The sequence below is a fragment of the Gossypium hirsutum genome, chromosome D09, assembly GCF_007990345.1.
Source record: "Gossypium hirsutum isolate 1008001.06 chromosome D09, Gossypium_hirsutum_v2.1, whole genome shotgun sequence".
Taxonomy (NCBI): domain Eukaryota; kingdom Viridiplantae; phylum Streptophyta; class Magnoliopsida; order Malvales; family Malvaceae; genus Gossypium; species Gossypium hirsutum.
In genome coordinates this window covers 4,229,569-4,248,893 of record NC_053445.1, presented here as the reverse complement: position 1 = coordinate 4,248,893, position 19,325 = coordinate 4,229,569, and the positions used below count along the sequence as shown (strand labels likewise).

Sequence of the window (19,325 nt, the reverse complement as noted above, 5' to 3'; positions counted from 1 at the left end):
CATTAGTAAAACTTTTAATTTACTACTTATCTAATGCTTTATTTAAATATTTTTATACATTTTAATATTATTACGCATACTCTATTACCTCCATCACATATATATTTACATAATTTACTATGCCTTTTATTGAGTTAGTATCATTCATCAACCGAGTTCCAACTCAATTACAAAAATTATAGAAATATCCTTCTGTTATATTATTTAAGCGAACTTTATTCTTATTATTTTAACAAAAACTAATTAAAAAATGCAAATGCTGATATTTAAATCATTATCAATTAAATTGGTAATATATTAAATTTACTATTTAACCAAAGCTTCATTTTAATATATTTTAAACATTTTTATTTTAATATGCACAATTATTATTTTCATCAGTTGTATATTTATATTTCTATGCTTACTATTTATTAAGCCTTTTACCGAGTTGGTATCACCCATCAACTAGGTCCCAACTCAGTTACAAAATTACAGAAATGTCATTCTACAATTAAAATAAGTTATATTATTTGAGTGTATTTTAATCTTTTTATTTTAACAAAAAACTAATAAAAAAGTGTATGATGAGATTTGAACTCATACCAATTAAATCGGTAAAATTTTAAATTTATTACTCAACCAAAATTTCGTTTTGATATATTTTTATACATTTTTATTTAATATGCACTATTTATTATTTTCATCAGTTGTATATTTACACTATTTATTAAGCATTTTATTAAGTTAGTATTACAAGTCAACTCGACACTACTCACAATTGATGACAACGCCATGATAAATAATTATAGTGCATTTAGCATGTTAACTGATGTATTTATGTGTTTAAATTTTGATTTACTAATCTATTTTTTTAATTTTAATATCGTACATATTTCATGTGCTATTATGATCAATTAGTTTTAAACCATACATTTCATTATTTATTGTATTTTATTTTTAAACACACATGTGTTCTAATTTATAGTTTCCACACACATATGCATGTGACAAGATTTCTAGTATCATTAATATTGTTAATTGAGTTTGTGTCACAAGTCAACTTGACATTAACTCACGATTGATGACAACACCATGATAAAATGCATTTAGTATTGTTAATCCGATGTACTTATTGTCACATCCCAAAAACCAGGTTAGTAGAAATTGGGTTAATAAATCGAAAATGGTTACGCCTCATTTTTTTTAATTTAAGGTTGTAGGAGTTGTGTCAAGTAAATTGGTTTGGTTCAATTAAGTGTTTTGGATGTATGCTTGAGGTTTTGTATTTGATTCTTTTCCTTTAAATTTTGGTTATTTTTTATCCCTAAATCTGAATAGTTGCACCTAGCTTATCTATAAATTTTATTTAGTTGTTAACAAGAATAAGTCTGTTGGTTCAGTAATAATGTTTTAGCTTACTTATATATGTCCTAAGTTCAAATCCTGTTGTATGCAAAAGGATAATCATTTTTGCTTCTATTTGTTGTGCCACCCATGCTCAAATTTGGATCAAATTCAAATTCCAACAACCTGATTTAGATAATATCATGATAGGATTTAGTGGGAATTAATTAGTTTTATTTTCATTTTTGTTTAAAAAAAAAGATTTTTTTCCTAAAATTTTGCTAAGTGTTATTCCCACTTTTCCTATTTTCCAATTTAGTTTTTCACGCCAGTTTCTTATTGCAGCAAAAAGCTTCCTGTTGATTCTTTTTTTGATTTTTCCTTTTCTCTTTTCGGTTTCCATATTGTGCGAATGCAGCTCCCGTTTTTCTTCCCTTCTTTTTTTTTATCGTTGTTTCTTGTTATTTTTGCCATCGATCTTTGAACTCTCTTGAGCTGCCATTGATCTTTGTGTTTTTGGTGCCTGTTGCGCGTGCTCGAAAGTTTTTTCAATTTTGTGGTTATTTCTTCTTGTAAGTACTTTTTTATTCATCTTTAAGGGTGAGTGTTTCGTTTTGGTTATATATGGAAGGGAGGTTGTTGTTTGGGTTAATCATTTAGTGTGAGAATGTGTTTGGTTTGATCAGTTTGTGTCTCCGTTTAGGTGTGGATCAAGAGGAGCATTACTTTTGACGAATTAGTTGTTTTGGAAATATCTACCTTTAACTGATACCCCCAAGGAAAATCCCGAATTGGATACCAAATTGACGGATTAGTGTAAGCTTATCCATGCAGTTATGCACTCTTCGAATAGGAATCCATTTTCTGAAAGTTCCTGGCTTTCGTGGTGAGTAGTCAAATGCCTAGGTTGATTATTTTGTGTAAGAGAATGTTAATTGATTAGTTGGATGTCGTATGTGCAGACTTTGGTGTGTTGTTGTTCTACTGACATCCCGAAAGTAATCAGGTTTGTGGCACTAACTCAAAACTTCGTAAAATAGTAAAAATAGAAACCGTTGACGTCACACGGCCATGTGCCAGACCTTGTGAGCCACACAGGCATGTGCTTGGCTGTGTGGGCCACATGGGCTATGCCAGGTAGGGCGTGAAACCCATTTTGAGTAAGTTTAGTTAGGGTCGAGTTTTGGATTGCGTATTCAAGGTCAGCGATTTTGTAATCTCTGATGAATGATATTTATGATTGTTCGATCAATGTAGTCTATTGTTTCTATTGTGTGTGCATATTTTCCGTATAAATTGTATATATATGTGATCTGTAAATCTAATAGTACCGTTAGCATGTTTTTGGTTTGAGAAGCTTTTAAATGAGCATGTTCAATATAAATGTGTTAGTATATGTGTAATGAAGTTGCATCTAACATTATGGCAAATCTGATTTGTTATTATTGAATTTGACTCATCTGTTCTGTAAAGCATGGAGTTCCATGTCTATTGATTTCTTTTTAATATAAGATTGCATGATCAACATGCTCATTATTTTGATTATGTATTTGCATGTCATGTCACATTGCATGGGGTTGAGATAATATGGTAAGGGGGAAGTTTTGACAGTTTAATGATCTACACTATCTGGTGGTTTAACCACATATGTTATGGTAGCTTGACTGCGATTATGGTGGCTTGACCACTCATATCTGTTCTAACAATTTAACTGCGACTTTGGTGACATTGTCCACAATTATCTATTGGTGTGTTTTGGATGGACAAATTCTGGGCAACTCTATTTGGTGTGTAGCGGAGTTGGGTAGGAAATTTCTGAAAAAAAATTACATTGTGTTTTTCTGAAAAATGCTGCATTGGCATAATAATGCATTCTTAATTTTAGTCAGTTGAACGTTATAAAATTCTGTGATATCCTGATCTGTTTATTGCATTATTCTATGTTTATTCTTGAGTTAAGTCGCACACTGAGATTTGTAACTCACTCTATTATTCCATCTTTTCAGGTAAACCTTTGAACTTAGGATTGAGTGGAAATCGGGAGTTCAAATTGGTTCTTAAGATTATAATTTAAATTATTAAAGTAAATCTTTTGGTCTTTTTGACTAATTATTGGATTTTATTTTGGTTTTGGATTTTCTGTTGGATTTTTAGCTAAATGGTTTAAATAATATGTCTGATAACTGCTAGACCTGTCCATGGGAGGGTTCGTGTAAAAATATAGGCCCGAAATATGGGCTTGGTCAAAAAAACGAGGCCCGTTTAAAAAATGGGCCGGGCCTCGGGCACCACTTTTTTTGCTCGGACCTGGCCCGGCCCGGCCCGGCCCGAATATAATAAATATATATTTTTTATTTTTATTTTTTAATTTTAAAATACTTTTAAAATACTTTTATTTTTATTTTATTATTTTTAAAATAATTTTTTAATGTTTATTAAAAATGGGCCGGGCCGAGCTCATGATATTTTTCCCGGGCCGGGCCTGGGTAAAATTTTAGGCCCATATTTCGGGCCGGGCCTAGGAGGCAGGCCGAAAATTTTTTGGGCCCGACTCGGCCCGGCCCATGGACAGGTCTAATCACTGCTGATTAAAAAGTTTTTTTTATTGAAAAGACTTATTTGACAATAGTTACGTTTTCTAACAACAAATCAAAACGAGTTTTTCTAATTATTAACTTAAATATGTACAACGCCTAGTTTAAGTTTGGGGTGTTACACTTATGTGTTTAAATTTTATTTTACTCATAATTTAATATAATTTTTTATTTTAATATTGTACATATTTTATGTGTTATTCTGATTAATTAGTTTCAAACCATATATTTCATTATTTATTGGATGTTATTTTTAAACACACATTTGTGTTCTAAATCCATGGTTTCCATATGCATACACATGTGATAGGAATTTTAGTATATTCTAATATCTATACTACATATAAAGTGATTAACTGAGTTGGTGTCACAAGTAAACTCAACACCAACTTAATTGTGAAATTATTAAAATACTCTTATTTTAAAGAATAATTAATATTGTTGTAAGGTTATTTTCATATAATTTTCAAATAAAATAAGTGAAAATTATTATTTGGGATCCAAACACAAGACCACCAAATTCATATAAAAAAACCCTTGCTACTTCACTAATAATCATTTATTAATATATATTTACAAATATATTGTTTTAATATAAAATATTTTTGTACACTCACATTGTGGATGTGATAAAATCTAATATTAATAATGTATTTGATTGAATTGGTGGCAACATCGTGAATTAGTTTTAAACCATACGTTTCATTATTTATTGTATGTTATTTTCAGAGACACATTTGTGTTTTAAATTTTTGGTTTCTACATGCATACGCGTGTGATAGGATTTCTAGTATAAATTAAAAAAGTTTCAAATATCCCATTTTATTAAAAAAATTTATCCATAATCTAGATATTTTTATTAAAATTAAACTATGTCATATTTATGGTGTGGGTGAAAAATTATATAATAAATGTGTTATTAAAAATTTCATATTAAATGCAAATGAGAGTTTAGTTGAATTAATTTATAATCTATAACACATATATATAAGAATGAGTTTAGAGGAATTTTTGAACCGACGAGAATACAATTTATTTTCCATAATATTATTAAATTAATATTTAAAAATAATTAGTTTAAAAATTGGCTTAAAAAATATGATAATTATACATTTAAAAATAATTATAATTTAGTAAAAATTACAATAATTACTTGAGAGAACTCTAGCATAAAATATAAGAAAAAATTATGATAATTGTAACTATAATTTAATTTACAGTTATTAATTAAAATAATTATAATTTGAATTTAAATTTAAATTTAAAGTGGTCATGATGTTGTTAATAGAATAAATACAGTGTTAATTGTGCATTTAAATTATCAAATACAATCGGATGAATGTGATTTATTTTGAGATTCGGTTGATTTGATGAAAGTTAATTGTTAATATTATTATTTAATTATGAATTTTCATATGAAATCAACTCTGAAACCCGAATTAAACACTAACAAAATTGACATTGTTACATTTAGGTATTAAAATGTATAACTTTTGCCAAATACATATACCATGTTTGACAAATAACACCAGAAAATATGGTCAAACTTAGGTCCCAAATTATATATTAAGCATATTTTAAGTTTTACTATCATAAATAATTTACGTTGGGTGGGAGTATTATTTTTTCCCACATGTTTAAATCATGGATTTACTATAAATTAATCACAATTGATAATTTTTAGCCATTCACGTTTATGGAAAAAAGAATGAAAACTTCTTACTTAATTTGAAGAGGTCTTTCTTTTCTTTTCTTTTTTTACTAGAGTTTTTACTCATTCTTTTAATTTCAAGTTTAAAGTTATATTAATCTTCTCATATCATGTTCATATAATTATCTTTATACTCATAATTATATATTTTTTATACAATACCATTTCTATACTAAGTAGCATGGGGGAATCAACATACAAGGAAATATAGACTCTATTTTTTCATGAATATTAACATGGGAAAAGCAAAAAAGATGGTTCTACATTAATCTTCCTATGAACAAAATTAATCTTACTCAATTTGTTGTGGCACCAAAAAAGTTGGTCTTTTGTCACTTTTGACATGTTCATAACTCTTGCCACTAATTTTAAATCCACTTGGGAGAAGAAATAAAGAACTTGATTTGAATTTTCCTCTTCATTCTTCTTCAATTTTCTCAATATGCAGTTTCCACTTCTTAGAATGTCTTTAAGCTTCTTATCCTTCTGCATTTCCAACACAAAACATGTCAAAAGTAAATTTATATAAACCCCATCATTTTTTATTTATATAAAAAGAAACGGTAACTAGAAACGTTACATGTGGTGAAATTTGAATCCTAAATTTGTTGGATGTCATCTTTTAAAAGTATTCATATGAATCAATTTAAAGAGTTTACAACTATGGGTAAAGGGTGATTTGAGGGACACGTAGGGCCTTAGTCTCCATTCAGATAGAAAAATTGCTATTAAATTTCTTATAAAATTATTAAATTAAAAATTAAATTATGGTAAAATTATGTTTTGATCTCTCAAATTTTTATTATTCAATTTCGACTTTCTTAAAAACCGGAATAAGCTTGAAATTCTGATTTTTATGTGCTTGGATTAAAGCAATTGAAAGACATAATTACCTTTTGTAGACTAGTTTGAACCTTTGTTAAAAGTTCAAGATCAGCTGGTTCTAGAGGTTCTATTTGAGTTCCTTTCCTGGAATTCTTGATGACAACATTTGCGTCTTTATCAGCTCGAATGAATCGCCAAAATATTCTTATGGATTCTTCCATGATCTCAACTAGCATGTCACTTGTAATGCCATCATCGTCATCATCACTTATTCTTTTTCTTCTACCTTTCCTTTTGTCCTTCACGCTATCCTCTACAACAGCAAATCAAAGCTTGTATTAGCTAAAATATTTCCTCAAACATTTGCTTCTTAATCAAGAAAATAAATACTCGTTGAGTTTATGGTAGCCAATGGCCCTACTCACCACAAAGGGGTCTAAACTAGGTATATTGTCACCATCTCAAGGTATATACAATGCTTAATATATCATTTTCTGGTAATAAAAAGACCTCTTTAGTCCCTTTCAATTTTGAAATTGAGTAAACTAGTCCCTCTAAAAAAATTGGAGCAATTTAACCCCTGTCAATTTTGAAAGTGAACAATTAATCACAACGTTAAAGTATTTTGTCAATTATGCATAATTTTGATTGTTATAATAATAATTTTGGCCCTCGATGTTTACATATCTTGTTAATTTGGTCTTGATTCTTGAAAATTCAACAAATTTAGCCTCAACATTTACAAAAAATGTTGCAGGTTAAATTTGTTAAATCATGACCAAATTGATAGAATATATAAATTATGAGAGCTAAATTTGTTATTATACCAGTTGAATTCATGTAAAATTGACGAAACATATTAATGCTCCCATTATATTGTCCTTATTTTCTATTTTCGAAATTATAGGATTAAATTGTTCTGATTTTTGTGAGAGTAACTAATTTGCTCAATATCAAAATTAAAAGAGATCGGGAAATCTTTTTACCTTTTCCGGGTAGGGATTTAAATTAGGGGTGTGGATGGTAATGAATATGGATAATGGAGAGAGTTCATACCTCGAATAACTGGAACTTGAAGGAGATTACGTAAAACGCATCGGTTCTTTACGTAGTTTTGCACCCTTGGACCTTCAAACAGTTCGTTTTCGATGAATCTTTGAATCAGAACTTGAAACTGTTGAAATTCACAAGCAACTTCATTGAATCTACGTAAACTATAAGGATCAGTTTCCCATATTTCCATGGCTTTCTCATATTGCCAATGAAGAATTTCCCAAGAAAGGCAAAGTTGGCCTACGTAGACCATTTCTAAATCACTGTGGAGCTCCTTGATGAACTTGGTGGTGGGGTCGAAATTGGACTTTTTTCGGCGTCGGAGCCTCAGGTTTTGGTGAAGAAGAGATGTAATTGCTGGAGACGATGATTTGTGGGATGAAATTGATTGAAGTGGATCTTTTGACTGAAGAAAGCCTATGAATTGCCAAAGAAAACACCCATGGATGCCTTACTTTACATGAAACTTAAAATACAATTTAATGAAAAAAAAAAATTGAAAGCCTATACATAATCATAACCTAATTTATTTAATATAATCTCTTCGTCTGTCTATTTTACGGTTTAAGACTAATTTTAAACAGATATGATATATATATATTTTCTTTATGCAACATTTCCAAGTTGTCTTCTTTCTGCCATTTACATTTTAATTATTGTGAAATTAGTTGTAATCGGAAAAGTTAGGTAAAGCATTCCCATACTAAAAGTTGGTTCTTAAATGGAAGCTACCCTCAATTAAAGGTTTGGTTCCATAGCACCCAAGACAGATAGCACCTTCAATGGACTAAAATTACTATCTAAAAGCGCTCCTTTAGGGAAAAAAAAGTAGAAATAATAATTTACTATTTAGTCCTTCAAATATATAAAATAAAAAATTCAATATGTATATCAACATGTTCATGTTATTTAAATAATTTTTAACAGTAAAAATGAATAATTTTTTAATAGAAAAGATCAGTAATATACAAAATTTAATTTATTTATTTTTTAATAAAAGAGATAAAATGCAATAGAGGAATTCCTCAAGTAATGAAATTTGGGGAAGGAAAAAGAAGCTGACCTATTGCATACATCTTCTGGTAATTCAAGATGTCAAATTTCCTCATCCTTTCTCTGTAACTTTTATACAACTTGTGAAGATCACTCATTCTGTCAACATGATGAAACTTCTCATCAATCTTCCATGGCTTCAAATCTTCCATTACTTTTGGAGACTCTGATTCTTCCAATATTGTAGGCAACCCTGTTGCTCTTACCTTTTTCAACTCCATTTTTAGCTGTTCTATTAAGTGTTGATGTTCCCACAATGTTTCCAATTCATTTGAATCTGAACTATGATCCAAAGCATTTGCACATTCATTGCCATTAACAACTTCCCTGGATTCCTCCTCCATTATACCACCATCTTCCTTTGTTACTTCTTCAATGATAACAGCTTCTTCATCCTTGATGTTTTCTTCCAAGAAATCTTGTTTTGGAAACAACCCATTGTTGGAATCAGTATATAATTCCTTGACACAAAAGCTTATATCATTTGGATTCTCCATTGTAAATTCGAAATCATTCCTTGAATTGAACTCATACTTGTTCGTGCTAGTTGAAGGATCAGTTTCCATGCCAATATCTCTAAACTTCTTGCTGAATTCTTCAAAAGTTTGAGTTTGAAACTGAAACTTGAAAACCAACTTTGGTGATTCAATCTCTTCAAATACTTCACTTTCTTCATCCTCCAATTCAATAGCATCAAGCATAGCTTCCTCTGGTTTAAGCTTAAATATTGAAGCCCTGAAAGCATAAAAAAATACATTATAAAAAACATAATTTTCATTTTTTAAAACACAAAGTGAGGTCAAAATTGGTTTCAGTACCTGGAGAAAACTTTGCTGAAGAAATCAAAAAGAGAGAAGAACAGAGCAGAGATGGAGACCAACAAAAACCCACCAAAAGTGAACATTTTTTGAAAGAGAAATACATGAAAAGAATCCATATTCATCATATCAAAATGGGTATTCATCAAAAACTTGTTTTAAGGGACCCATTAATATAAACTTCTTCAAGTTGAAGCAAAAAAAACAGAGTCCATAGGAACTATGAATTTTTTTTATTCAAAGTGGACTTTTCACCTAAAAAAAAGGAAACCCAAACCCCAAAAACATGATGGAATCCAAGATTTTGAATGAGAATTAGGATCAAACGAAGTTGAAATCTAACCTAATTAAGTGAGATTTAACGTGATGAAAATCAAGAAAAGAACGTGTGAACTACTAAGGAGTTGTTCTTATTTGGAGCTAATTTTTGGTTGCTTAAAACTATGGGACTCAGAGGACCGTTATGTATGAGAGATTTCAAGAGAAAGAAGAAGAAGATAATGATTTAGTTGAAAGGTCGGTTTTTGGCTTTGTGTTAGTGTGCAAAGTTTGTGAGTAAGAAAGAGAAGAACAAAGGAAGGAAAATTGGGTCAAATTGAATGTTTACGCCTTTTAATTAAGTTTTTATTAATTTAACTTTTTAGGGCTAAATTTGGAAGTTTAGGTTAGGGGGATAATAATTAGTTGCAAGAAAATTTGACCAAGTAATAGGGAAATTAAGGCTAGAATTGGGTGTTAGGCTTTGTGATTTAAGTTTCCTAAATAATTTTCTTTAAAAAGAAGAAAAATAGGAAATAAAAATGTAGAAAGAAACTTGCTAGTTATGGTAGAAATTGATATACCCTTCTAATGAAAAGGGTAAGGGCACCTAGGTTGACATTGTTGCCACTTTTAGATGGAAATTACTTTCCTAGAATTTCTTTGACCCTTACTTTGGTTTTTTCAATACTCTTTGTAATTAAGGGTTAAGAGGGAGGGTTTCAAGTAATTAAGTAACTACAAAATCAGTTAAAAACACTATTAAATTGCCTATAGGGCTGTAATTCAATTCGCAAAGACAAGACTTTGGGTCTTAAGTAACCAAGTTCGAAATTTACTTTATGTAATTATAGGTGCGTACCAGTTCTTAGTTCGTTTGTATTATAATGGTTTAGTTCTACTTGATAATTATTTAAATAGTCCATTTATAATAATTTAATACTTGTAATTACTCGAACTTTGAAATATTTTATAAAAATGCAAGTTTGAAGTGTTTATCTCCATATATATATCATCTAAACTAAAACTACTTCATATTTTGTATTGTAAGGCATGGGAAAGACATGAGAAATAAGTAGGGAACTTTTAGAAAAAGCATAAAGTTTCTGCTTTCTTTTCATTTTGCCACACAAAAACACATATCATGCATGATCAACAAATAGGCATAAAACTTTAGGATGGGATCAATATTTGCCTTCAAAACCTACCCCTATCATTAAAATTATATTACTAATTTCAATCCCCAAACTAGTATCTTACAAAAAAAAATATTAATCTTACTAATATTTTTCCGAATATGCGTACACAAACATACACGTATATTTAACAAAAAGGGAATAGGAACGAAGCCTTAGTAAAGTTAACAAAGACAGAAGCTTTGGGTCTTGAGTATCTAAGTTTAAAATTCATCATGCACAATATACAAAGGTCTTTAAGTCCCATTATGTGTAGTTACTAAATAGACAAGTTTTGGAAACTGCTTTTAAGTATAAAAGTACTTTTGAAGCCATAAGCAATGCTAAATAATATATTAACAGATGAGTTATAATAAATTATTTTTTATATTCTTATTGAAATATCATAATATTAACGATTTTAAACATTATTTAAATACATAAATTTTTTACTTTAAAACATCATATTTAAAATAAATACTTTATTTCTCAAAAAAAAAATTAACTTCAATATTAAACACTTAAATATTAAATTAAAATTTTTAAAAACAAGTTATATGCATATTATTATTTCATATAAATTGATAATTGAGAAAAGCACAAATATTGCACCTGTAAAGTAGGTTTTAGTACAAAAATACAAGAAATGCATGAATGTAGATGAAACATTGATAAAGTTAGATAAAACACATCCATTCTCTCAACATTTGAAATTTTACATAAATAGAGACATCTAGTGAAAATGTTGTTTGGTTCTAATTTTTTTTGAAATAATCAAAATTTTACTATTAATATTATGTAAACTTCAGTGGCGGAGTCAGAAAATTTTTTGGGGGTCGAAATTAAATTATATATTTTTACGATAGTAAAAATACAATTTCATCATTTTAATAATCTATATCTTTATAATTTTTAAAAGGTTAAATCAAATTTTTATCATTTCTGAAGAGTCAAAATATAATTTTACTATTACTAATTTAAAATTTTATAAATTATAAAATATCTAAATTGAAAATCGACTATTTTAGGGACCATGACCTTGGGTCTCTTAGTGGCCCCTCCACTAGTAAACCTAATTAGGTTATTTTATAATTTAGCTTTCTTTTGGTTAAATTTGGACTATTTTACAAATAAGAAATTATTAGCACTTTCATGCAGATTGACTTGAAAATTGCCCCAAAACTTTAAAATATTAAATATATATAAATAAAGGACAAAGGAAAAAAATAATTTTTAATTTATAAAGCTTGAATCAAAAGAATGTTAATTAATCTATTACGGTTAAAATATGCCACAAGTCTTTATATTTTCTATAAACTTGGAATTTAGTCCTTCTACTTTTATTTCTTGGATTTAGTCTATTTATTTTTAAAAATTTAAAATTCAGGTTCATTATAACATCAATTTTTTTTTTTAAGTTACATTCTAGAGTTTTTTTTTTCAGTTTAAAATGTCATATCAATAAATTTAACAAAAAAAGAAGAAGAAAGAAGTTAAAAATTAGACTTGAATTTTGAAATCTAGAAAGTAAATAGACTAAGGGTGAGTTTGGATGGGTGGTGCGTTTACTTGCAGTTAGTGTAAAAACAGCGGTGGCGGTGAGATTAGATACTGTAGCGATACTGTAGCGTGAGACAAAAAGTAAGCTAAACGCACCGCACCGTATCCAATCGCCCATCCAAACCCACCCTAAATTCTTGGAAACAAAAGCATAGGGATTAAATTTTAAATTTGTTAAGAATATTAGGATGTATGACATATTTTAACCATCTATTATATATTTAAAAATTGAGGTTATTTTCAAATGTGAATTGCGACAAAATGTGGGTTTCAGAAGTATAAATTGAACCACAAATATCATATTCTTGCAATATTAAATAGTAGATTTGGTTTTGCAAGAAAATATGATTGCATGTTTACGTGTGAGATTTGAGGTTTCATTTTCCTTAGTTTATTTGAATTAAATGTTAAAAGTCTACTAATTTTATATGAAACAATCAATCCATTGCAAGTAATATGATCAATAAGATGTTTAATTTTACACACGCTAATAGTTAAGAGGATTTATTTTTAAAAAAATTTGTAGATCACAATTGGTAGAATAGTGTATCATATTAATCTAATAAAAATAATTTATATTTGATGCATTGGTAGTGTATAGTTTATACTTTATAAAAAAATCAGATGGTGATAGATCATTTAAAATGAAGTTAAAGAAGATATAGTTTTAAAAAAATCCTGATGACGTGTGATCATTTGAATTATCGACATTGCATAGAATTATACACCATTAGAGCATTAAATATTAACCCAATCACAAATACATGTGTTTGATGCACTTGCGATGTATAGTTTCATGTAGTATTAGTGAATTCGATTATGACACATTATTTAAATGAAGTTAAGATGATTTCTTCTTAAAAAAAATTGGTTGATGTGTCATCATTTGGATCATTGATATTGTATAGAATTATACATTGATCAATGCCTCAAATATTAATCCAATCAAAAGGACGTATATTTGATGCATTAACGGGTTATATTTTATACATTGTTAGTGAACAAGACCATGATACATCATATAAGATGAAGTTAAGAGGATTTATGTTTTAAAAAATTGGATGACGTGTCACCATCTGGTTCATTGACATTGTGTAGAACCATACATTGTTATTGTAATAAATATTAACCCAATTAAAAGGATTTGTATTTAATGCATTGATAACATATAATTTTATACATTATTAGTGAATCAAATGATGACAAATCATCTAAAATGAAGTTGAGATAATTTATTTATTTTTAAATTAAATGATGTGCCATTCGAATTACTAAGAAAAGCAAACAATTATATGAGAAATTATTTTATGGACATTTCCCACCACATTATCTATGGTTCATTTTCAATTATTTAATGATATTTTAGTAATTTTGTCTATGTCATTAACACATAATTTTGATAAATTTTTATCATGAACCCCAAATCTCGAATCCTAAACCCTAAACACCAAACCTTAAAACACGACATTAAGCCCTAAACTCCAAGCCTCAAACATTAAACCCTGAACCCTAAACCCTAAACCTTGAACATTTAGGGTTCAAGGTTTATGGTTTAGGTTCGAGTTTAGAGTTTGAAGTTCGGGGTTTAAGATTTGAGTTTGGGCCCAATGTTAGGGTTTCAGGTTTGAAGTTTAAGGTTCATGGTTCAAGGTTCTGGATTCGAGGTTTAGGATAAAAATTATTAAATTTATGTGTCAATGACATAAAAAAAACTAAAATGTCATGAACCAATTAAAAATAATCATAGGTGACGTGATGGGAAAGTCCATAAAATAAAATTTCCAATTACAGATATTTAGTGCATCAAATGTTTATTATTTATTATTTAATTTATTAATTATCTTGAATAACATGTGTTATTTTATAAACTTGTTTGTAAATCTTAAAAGTTTCACTGCCATTGCATGAGATAAATTATATATATACAATAGCTATTTTCATCTTCATCGATTTTTGTGAATTATAAATCAACGATTAGAGAATTAAGTATACAGTAACATTAAAATCTTTCTCATAATTAATATGGCTTTAGAGACGACTCCAACTATAGTGATGACATTAACAAGTCTTCTAAAGGTTCCATATATTAATTTAAATCAGAACTCAATTAGAGTTGTATGACTCGAATCTCATCATTTGTTAAAGAAATAAAATATATTAGTAAAATAAGAGGACCATATCACACAAGTAGAATCCATATAGAACTGCACTTCTTTTATTTGACATTGATTAATAAAATTTTTTTAACCTTTAAATAAATGTAATCGAAACCCTTTTTGCATCATTTGTTTTTCAATATTAGTAAATTTCTTTTCCCCTGTCCAGGATTTTTTTCCGAATTTTTTACGTAAAATATATGTTTTTTTTACTATTATTTTATTATCATTATTATCTACGTCGATTTTTAAAATCAAAACTTTTAAACTATGATACAATTAAGAACGTTGTTTGTTTAATAGATGAAATGGTTGAGAATTTGAAATTTCAGCATTTAATATATTGAATTAATGAGCGGAAAAACAGTCGTAGAATCTATCCTTGCGGCTTATAGAAATAAAGAGTAGCCACATCTGTATGTCGGCTAATTGGGAAAAGTTCCACACGCTTTGTTAAAAAGGAAAATTAAAAAAGGTAAGAAATATTACTTGTAGTTGAACAAAAAGTCAATGTGTCGCATAAGCAAGAAAATTTAATTTGGAAGTTTCTTGTTGCTTCTTCCATTTATGTTCAAATTTGAAAGGAGAAAAGAATTCTAAGGATCTTCCATGTCCCACAAATTTTGACCTTTGTTATGGTAGGAAATACATAATACTTGGGGTCAAATCATTAAGAGATAATGAAATTTTTAATTATTATTATTTTTTCAATTTGGTTTACATTTTTTTGGGGTTAAATATAACTTTTAATCTAAAAAGAAAAGTTAAATTTAACCATTAACTTTTCAAAAAGAATCAAATTGTTATTTTTAATAGAAATATTGATTAAAACGTTAATTTATTAAACATGATATCTCACATGATAATTCATGTGGACTTACTTTTTCTTTTCTGAATTTTTTTTATAATTTTTAATTATTTTTCGGTGACATATAAGATAAATAATGTCATGTTAACATAAAAGATATATGAACTGTCACATGGGTTGTCACGCCAATATCGTTACAAAATTAATGTTTTAGTCAACATTTTGTATTAGAAAAAGTGATTTAACTTTTTTTAAAAGGTTAATGGTTAAATGTAATTAAAAAAAGAATTAGAGTTATATCAAGAAAAAATATAAACGTAGAAGACTAAATTCATTATTATATTGATGATTTATTCTATTAGGTTTTAAATCAAAGACATCTGTTCATGTAAAGACTTGTTAAATAAAAAAAGTTTTTGTTTTCTTTTGGTATAGTTGGAAAAACCCATTTTCTTAAATAGTTCATTTGATCATTTTCCAAGGCAATATATACTTATTTCAATTAAGCACTAACAAATGCTTTTCTTTATTATTTTATATTTAAATAAAATCTTTGTGTAACAACCCGTTTTCAGTGAAATTAGAACAGTGGTTTTGGGACTAAAAATTTGAAGTCAGAAGAAAATTTATTTCAATATTATTTTATGGTCTAAGTATGATAGGAATACTGTATGAAAATTTAGTTAAGAAATTTTACTGATTACATGTCTAATGTGATAAAAAGGACTAAATTGCATAAAGTGTAAAAGTTGAATTCTAGTACTTAAAGGTATCAAATAGCTATGGAATTTAAAATTGGAGGTCCTTGTATGTCAAATAGACCATTTAGAGGAGTTAGTAGATAAGAATGATTATTCATCATTGGAAATTTAATAAATTAGTAAGGTTAATTTTGGAAAGTTAATAAAATAAAGATGATAAATGAATTAAATAATTTATTTTCATAATCTTTTCATAAAAAACAAATGGAAACCCTAGCCATGAAATTTGAGTTCAAGCAAGCTTATTTTGCTTAATTAGGTAAGTATTTTGGTCCCCTTTTTAATAATTTTTATGTTTTCGAGATCGTAATAACTTAATCTAGTTATCTCGGGGATTAATTTGTAAAATCGTTAAAGTATTAGAGTTTTTCCGTGGATGAGTATACTTGAATTTTTATGATAGAAAATGAAAGGTTGTTGTTAGATAAACAACTTTTGTAAAGAGAATTTTGATGAAATTATGATTTAGGGACTAAATTGAAAAGATGATAAATTCATGAAAAAATTCTAAATTTTATGAAATTCATGGGATGTTATTGATATATATGAAAATTGGCTAGACTTGAAATAAGGCTTAAATTGTATGAATTTCATTTCTAGGGCCATTTTACCAAAAAAGCCATTTTTAATTAAAATTTACCGAAATGGGCCACTTTTTTAATTATTTACCGGAATGAGCCATTTTCCGCGAAATCGCTGCCACATAAGCGTAATTTCAGGGTACGTGACAGATCATCGCGTCCACGTCAGCGCGACCTGCTGATGTGGACGCGATGATCTGTCGTAGCCCGTTTTCGGGGACGCGATTTTGACGTTAATTTTACGTTTGGGTTTTCTGGATTTTAGGGTTTAGGGTGCAGGCTTTTTAGGGTTTAGGGGTCCCAGGAAAAATTATTTCGAGTTGACGTTTCTGGTCAAATAGTATAAAATCGCTTCTACCAGGATGCTATCAGAGAAGAAATTGTGAAATCGTGCCCTCGTGGATGCGATTTCGCTACAGTTGGTCATGTAAGTCACAAATTTTTTTGACGTTTTCTGAGCAAATAGTATAAAATCGCTGATACCAGGATGCTATATGAGAAGAAATTGTGAAATCGCGCCCTGGTGGACGCGATTTCGCTACAGTTGGTCATGTAGGAAATAATTATTTTTTGATGTTTCTGAGCAAATAGTGTCAAATCGCGCCCTCGTGGACGCGATTTTGCTACAGTAGCAAGTTTGGGCTGAGGCTATAAATTAGGTAGAAAATGTTCTTAGAATGCATAAGTCATAGCAAAAACATTTTAGAGAGGCTAAGAAAGTTAGAGTTTCAAAATGAGTGAACGCATTAGTGCTGTTATTTACTACGATGGTGAGGTTTGCCACACCGAGAATGGTGTTGTTTTTTTGTCGGAGAATACGGTGCGACTGTCATTTAGCCAAAACATAGATTTGACAGAACTTCGTAAAAGAATTAGGCGTAAAATCTTCAGAACGACGCCAATGAAAGTTCTGTCAATCACGTATCGATTTTGTTCTTCTGTTGATCCGGTGACATATGACTCGTTCGACATAAAAGGTGCTCGTAGCTTGGAGGCAATGGTGCAGACTCATCTTGCTAGCGAAGCAACTTATATTGAGTTATATGTACAATTTACGTCGCCAACTGATGTATTTCCGTCCAGTGTTCGAGATGTATACACGACCCTCGGCAGACACTCGGTTAGCGGGTTACAAAATACAGAACAGCCCATATTCGGTAGCGGTGTCGAATACACATCCCCACCAAGACACTTTGTCGGTGGATGGGACATGTACGTCGGTGGCTCGACGTTTGACGCTGGAAATACGAGCTGGGGAACTGCATCAAGTTCTAGTGGATGGCAATTTACATCCAATTGGGGACATTATCAAATGCCCAGAAGAAGGGATGACATACTTCCTACGACATCAACCGGTGAGGGGACGTCGTACGCTGCAGATGATTATGGGTTAGAGGATGAGTCCGATGTGGATCCACCTCGAGAGCCCGGGCCGGATGGTGCAGAGGTGGGATTATTTTCTGAACCAGAGCCTATTCCAACAGAAGGTGAAGATGGTGATAGGAGTTCAGATGATGAAAAAAATCCACGATTCAGAGCATACTCACCTCCAGGCCACATGCATAATGTCGATCTGTCAGCAGATGATGCGTTAGAGTTTCCAGATCTACCACACCAGTTGCGCGATCGTACAAGTTTGGGGGTAGATCTCAGTGAACTTGAAGTTGGTAATCAGTTTACCAATAATGATAGTTTTATTGGTGCTTTGAAACAGCATAGCATCAAATTAGAAAACATGTACCACATATGGAGACACGTTTTCCCACCGGTCCCAGATAAACGTAAGTGGCCGCCCATATCTCTTGCTCCTTTTAAGCTGTTACCGGATAGAGAATTGCGTAGCAAGCCGAAGGGTCGACCTTGCTCCACTAGAATACGGAACAATATGGATATCCGAGAAAGAACCAATCAACAGAATTTGTGCGGTTGGTGTAGGAACCCAGGCCATGCAAGTCGATCATGCCCTAATTGCAATAGTTGAATGTAATTTTAGATGCAATTACATTTTATTCAATTACTATTTGATAATTGTATTGATTGTTAGTAAAATTATCAAATTACTACAATTTCGTAAAATGTTAGTACCAATTTCTTAAATGTTAGTACCAGTCAAAACATTTTACGAAATCCAACATAACTTGTAAAACTGTGTAAAATTATTGTGCCCAAAAACTTTTGTTAATGGTTAGGGTTTTTAATTAAAATGGGTTAGGGTTAGGGCTTTTAATTAAATTAAATTAGGGTTAAGGTTTTTAATAAAATTAAATTAGGGTTAGGATTTTTAATAAAATTAGGTTAGAGTTTAGGGTTTTTAATTAAATTAAATTAGGGTTAGGGTTTTTAATAAATTAAATTAGGGTTAAGTTTTTTAATTTAATTAGGTTAGGGTTTAGGGTTTTTAATTAAATTAAATTAGGGTTAGGGTTTTTAATAAATTAAATTAGGGTTAAGTTTTTTAATTTAATTAGGTTAGGGTTTAGGGTTTTTAATTAAATTAAATTAGGGTTAGGGTTTTTAATAAAATTAAATTAGGGTTAGGGTTAGGGTTTTTAATTTAATTAGGTTATGGTTTAAGGTTTTTAATTAAATTAGGTTAGGGTTTAGGGTTTTTAATTAAATTAAATTAGGGTTAGGGTTTTTAATTTA

General features: G+C 29.4%; 1 protein-coding gene across 1 annotated transcript; it reads right to left on the bottom strand.

Moving 5' to 3' along the window:
• Positions 1-5,827: 5,827 nt before the first annotated feature.
• On the bottom strand, positions 5,828-9,972 carry LOC107892390 (uncharacterized). The gene is made up of 5 exons (XM_016817468.2): positions 9,381-9,972; positions 8,573-9,297; positions 7,513-7,926; positions 6,525-6,769; positions 5,828-6,117 (listed from the first exon to the last, which is right to left on the bottom strand). The coding sequence occupies exons 1-5, from the start codon at positions 9,524-9,526 to the stop codon at positions 5,863-5,865; spliced, it is 1,785 nt and encodes a 594-aa protein (XP_016672957.1). The 5' UTR covers positions 9,527-9,972; the 3' UTR covers positions 5,828-5,862.
• Positions 9,973-19,325: the final 9,353 nt, after the last annotated feature.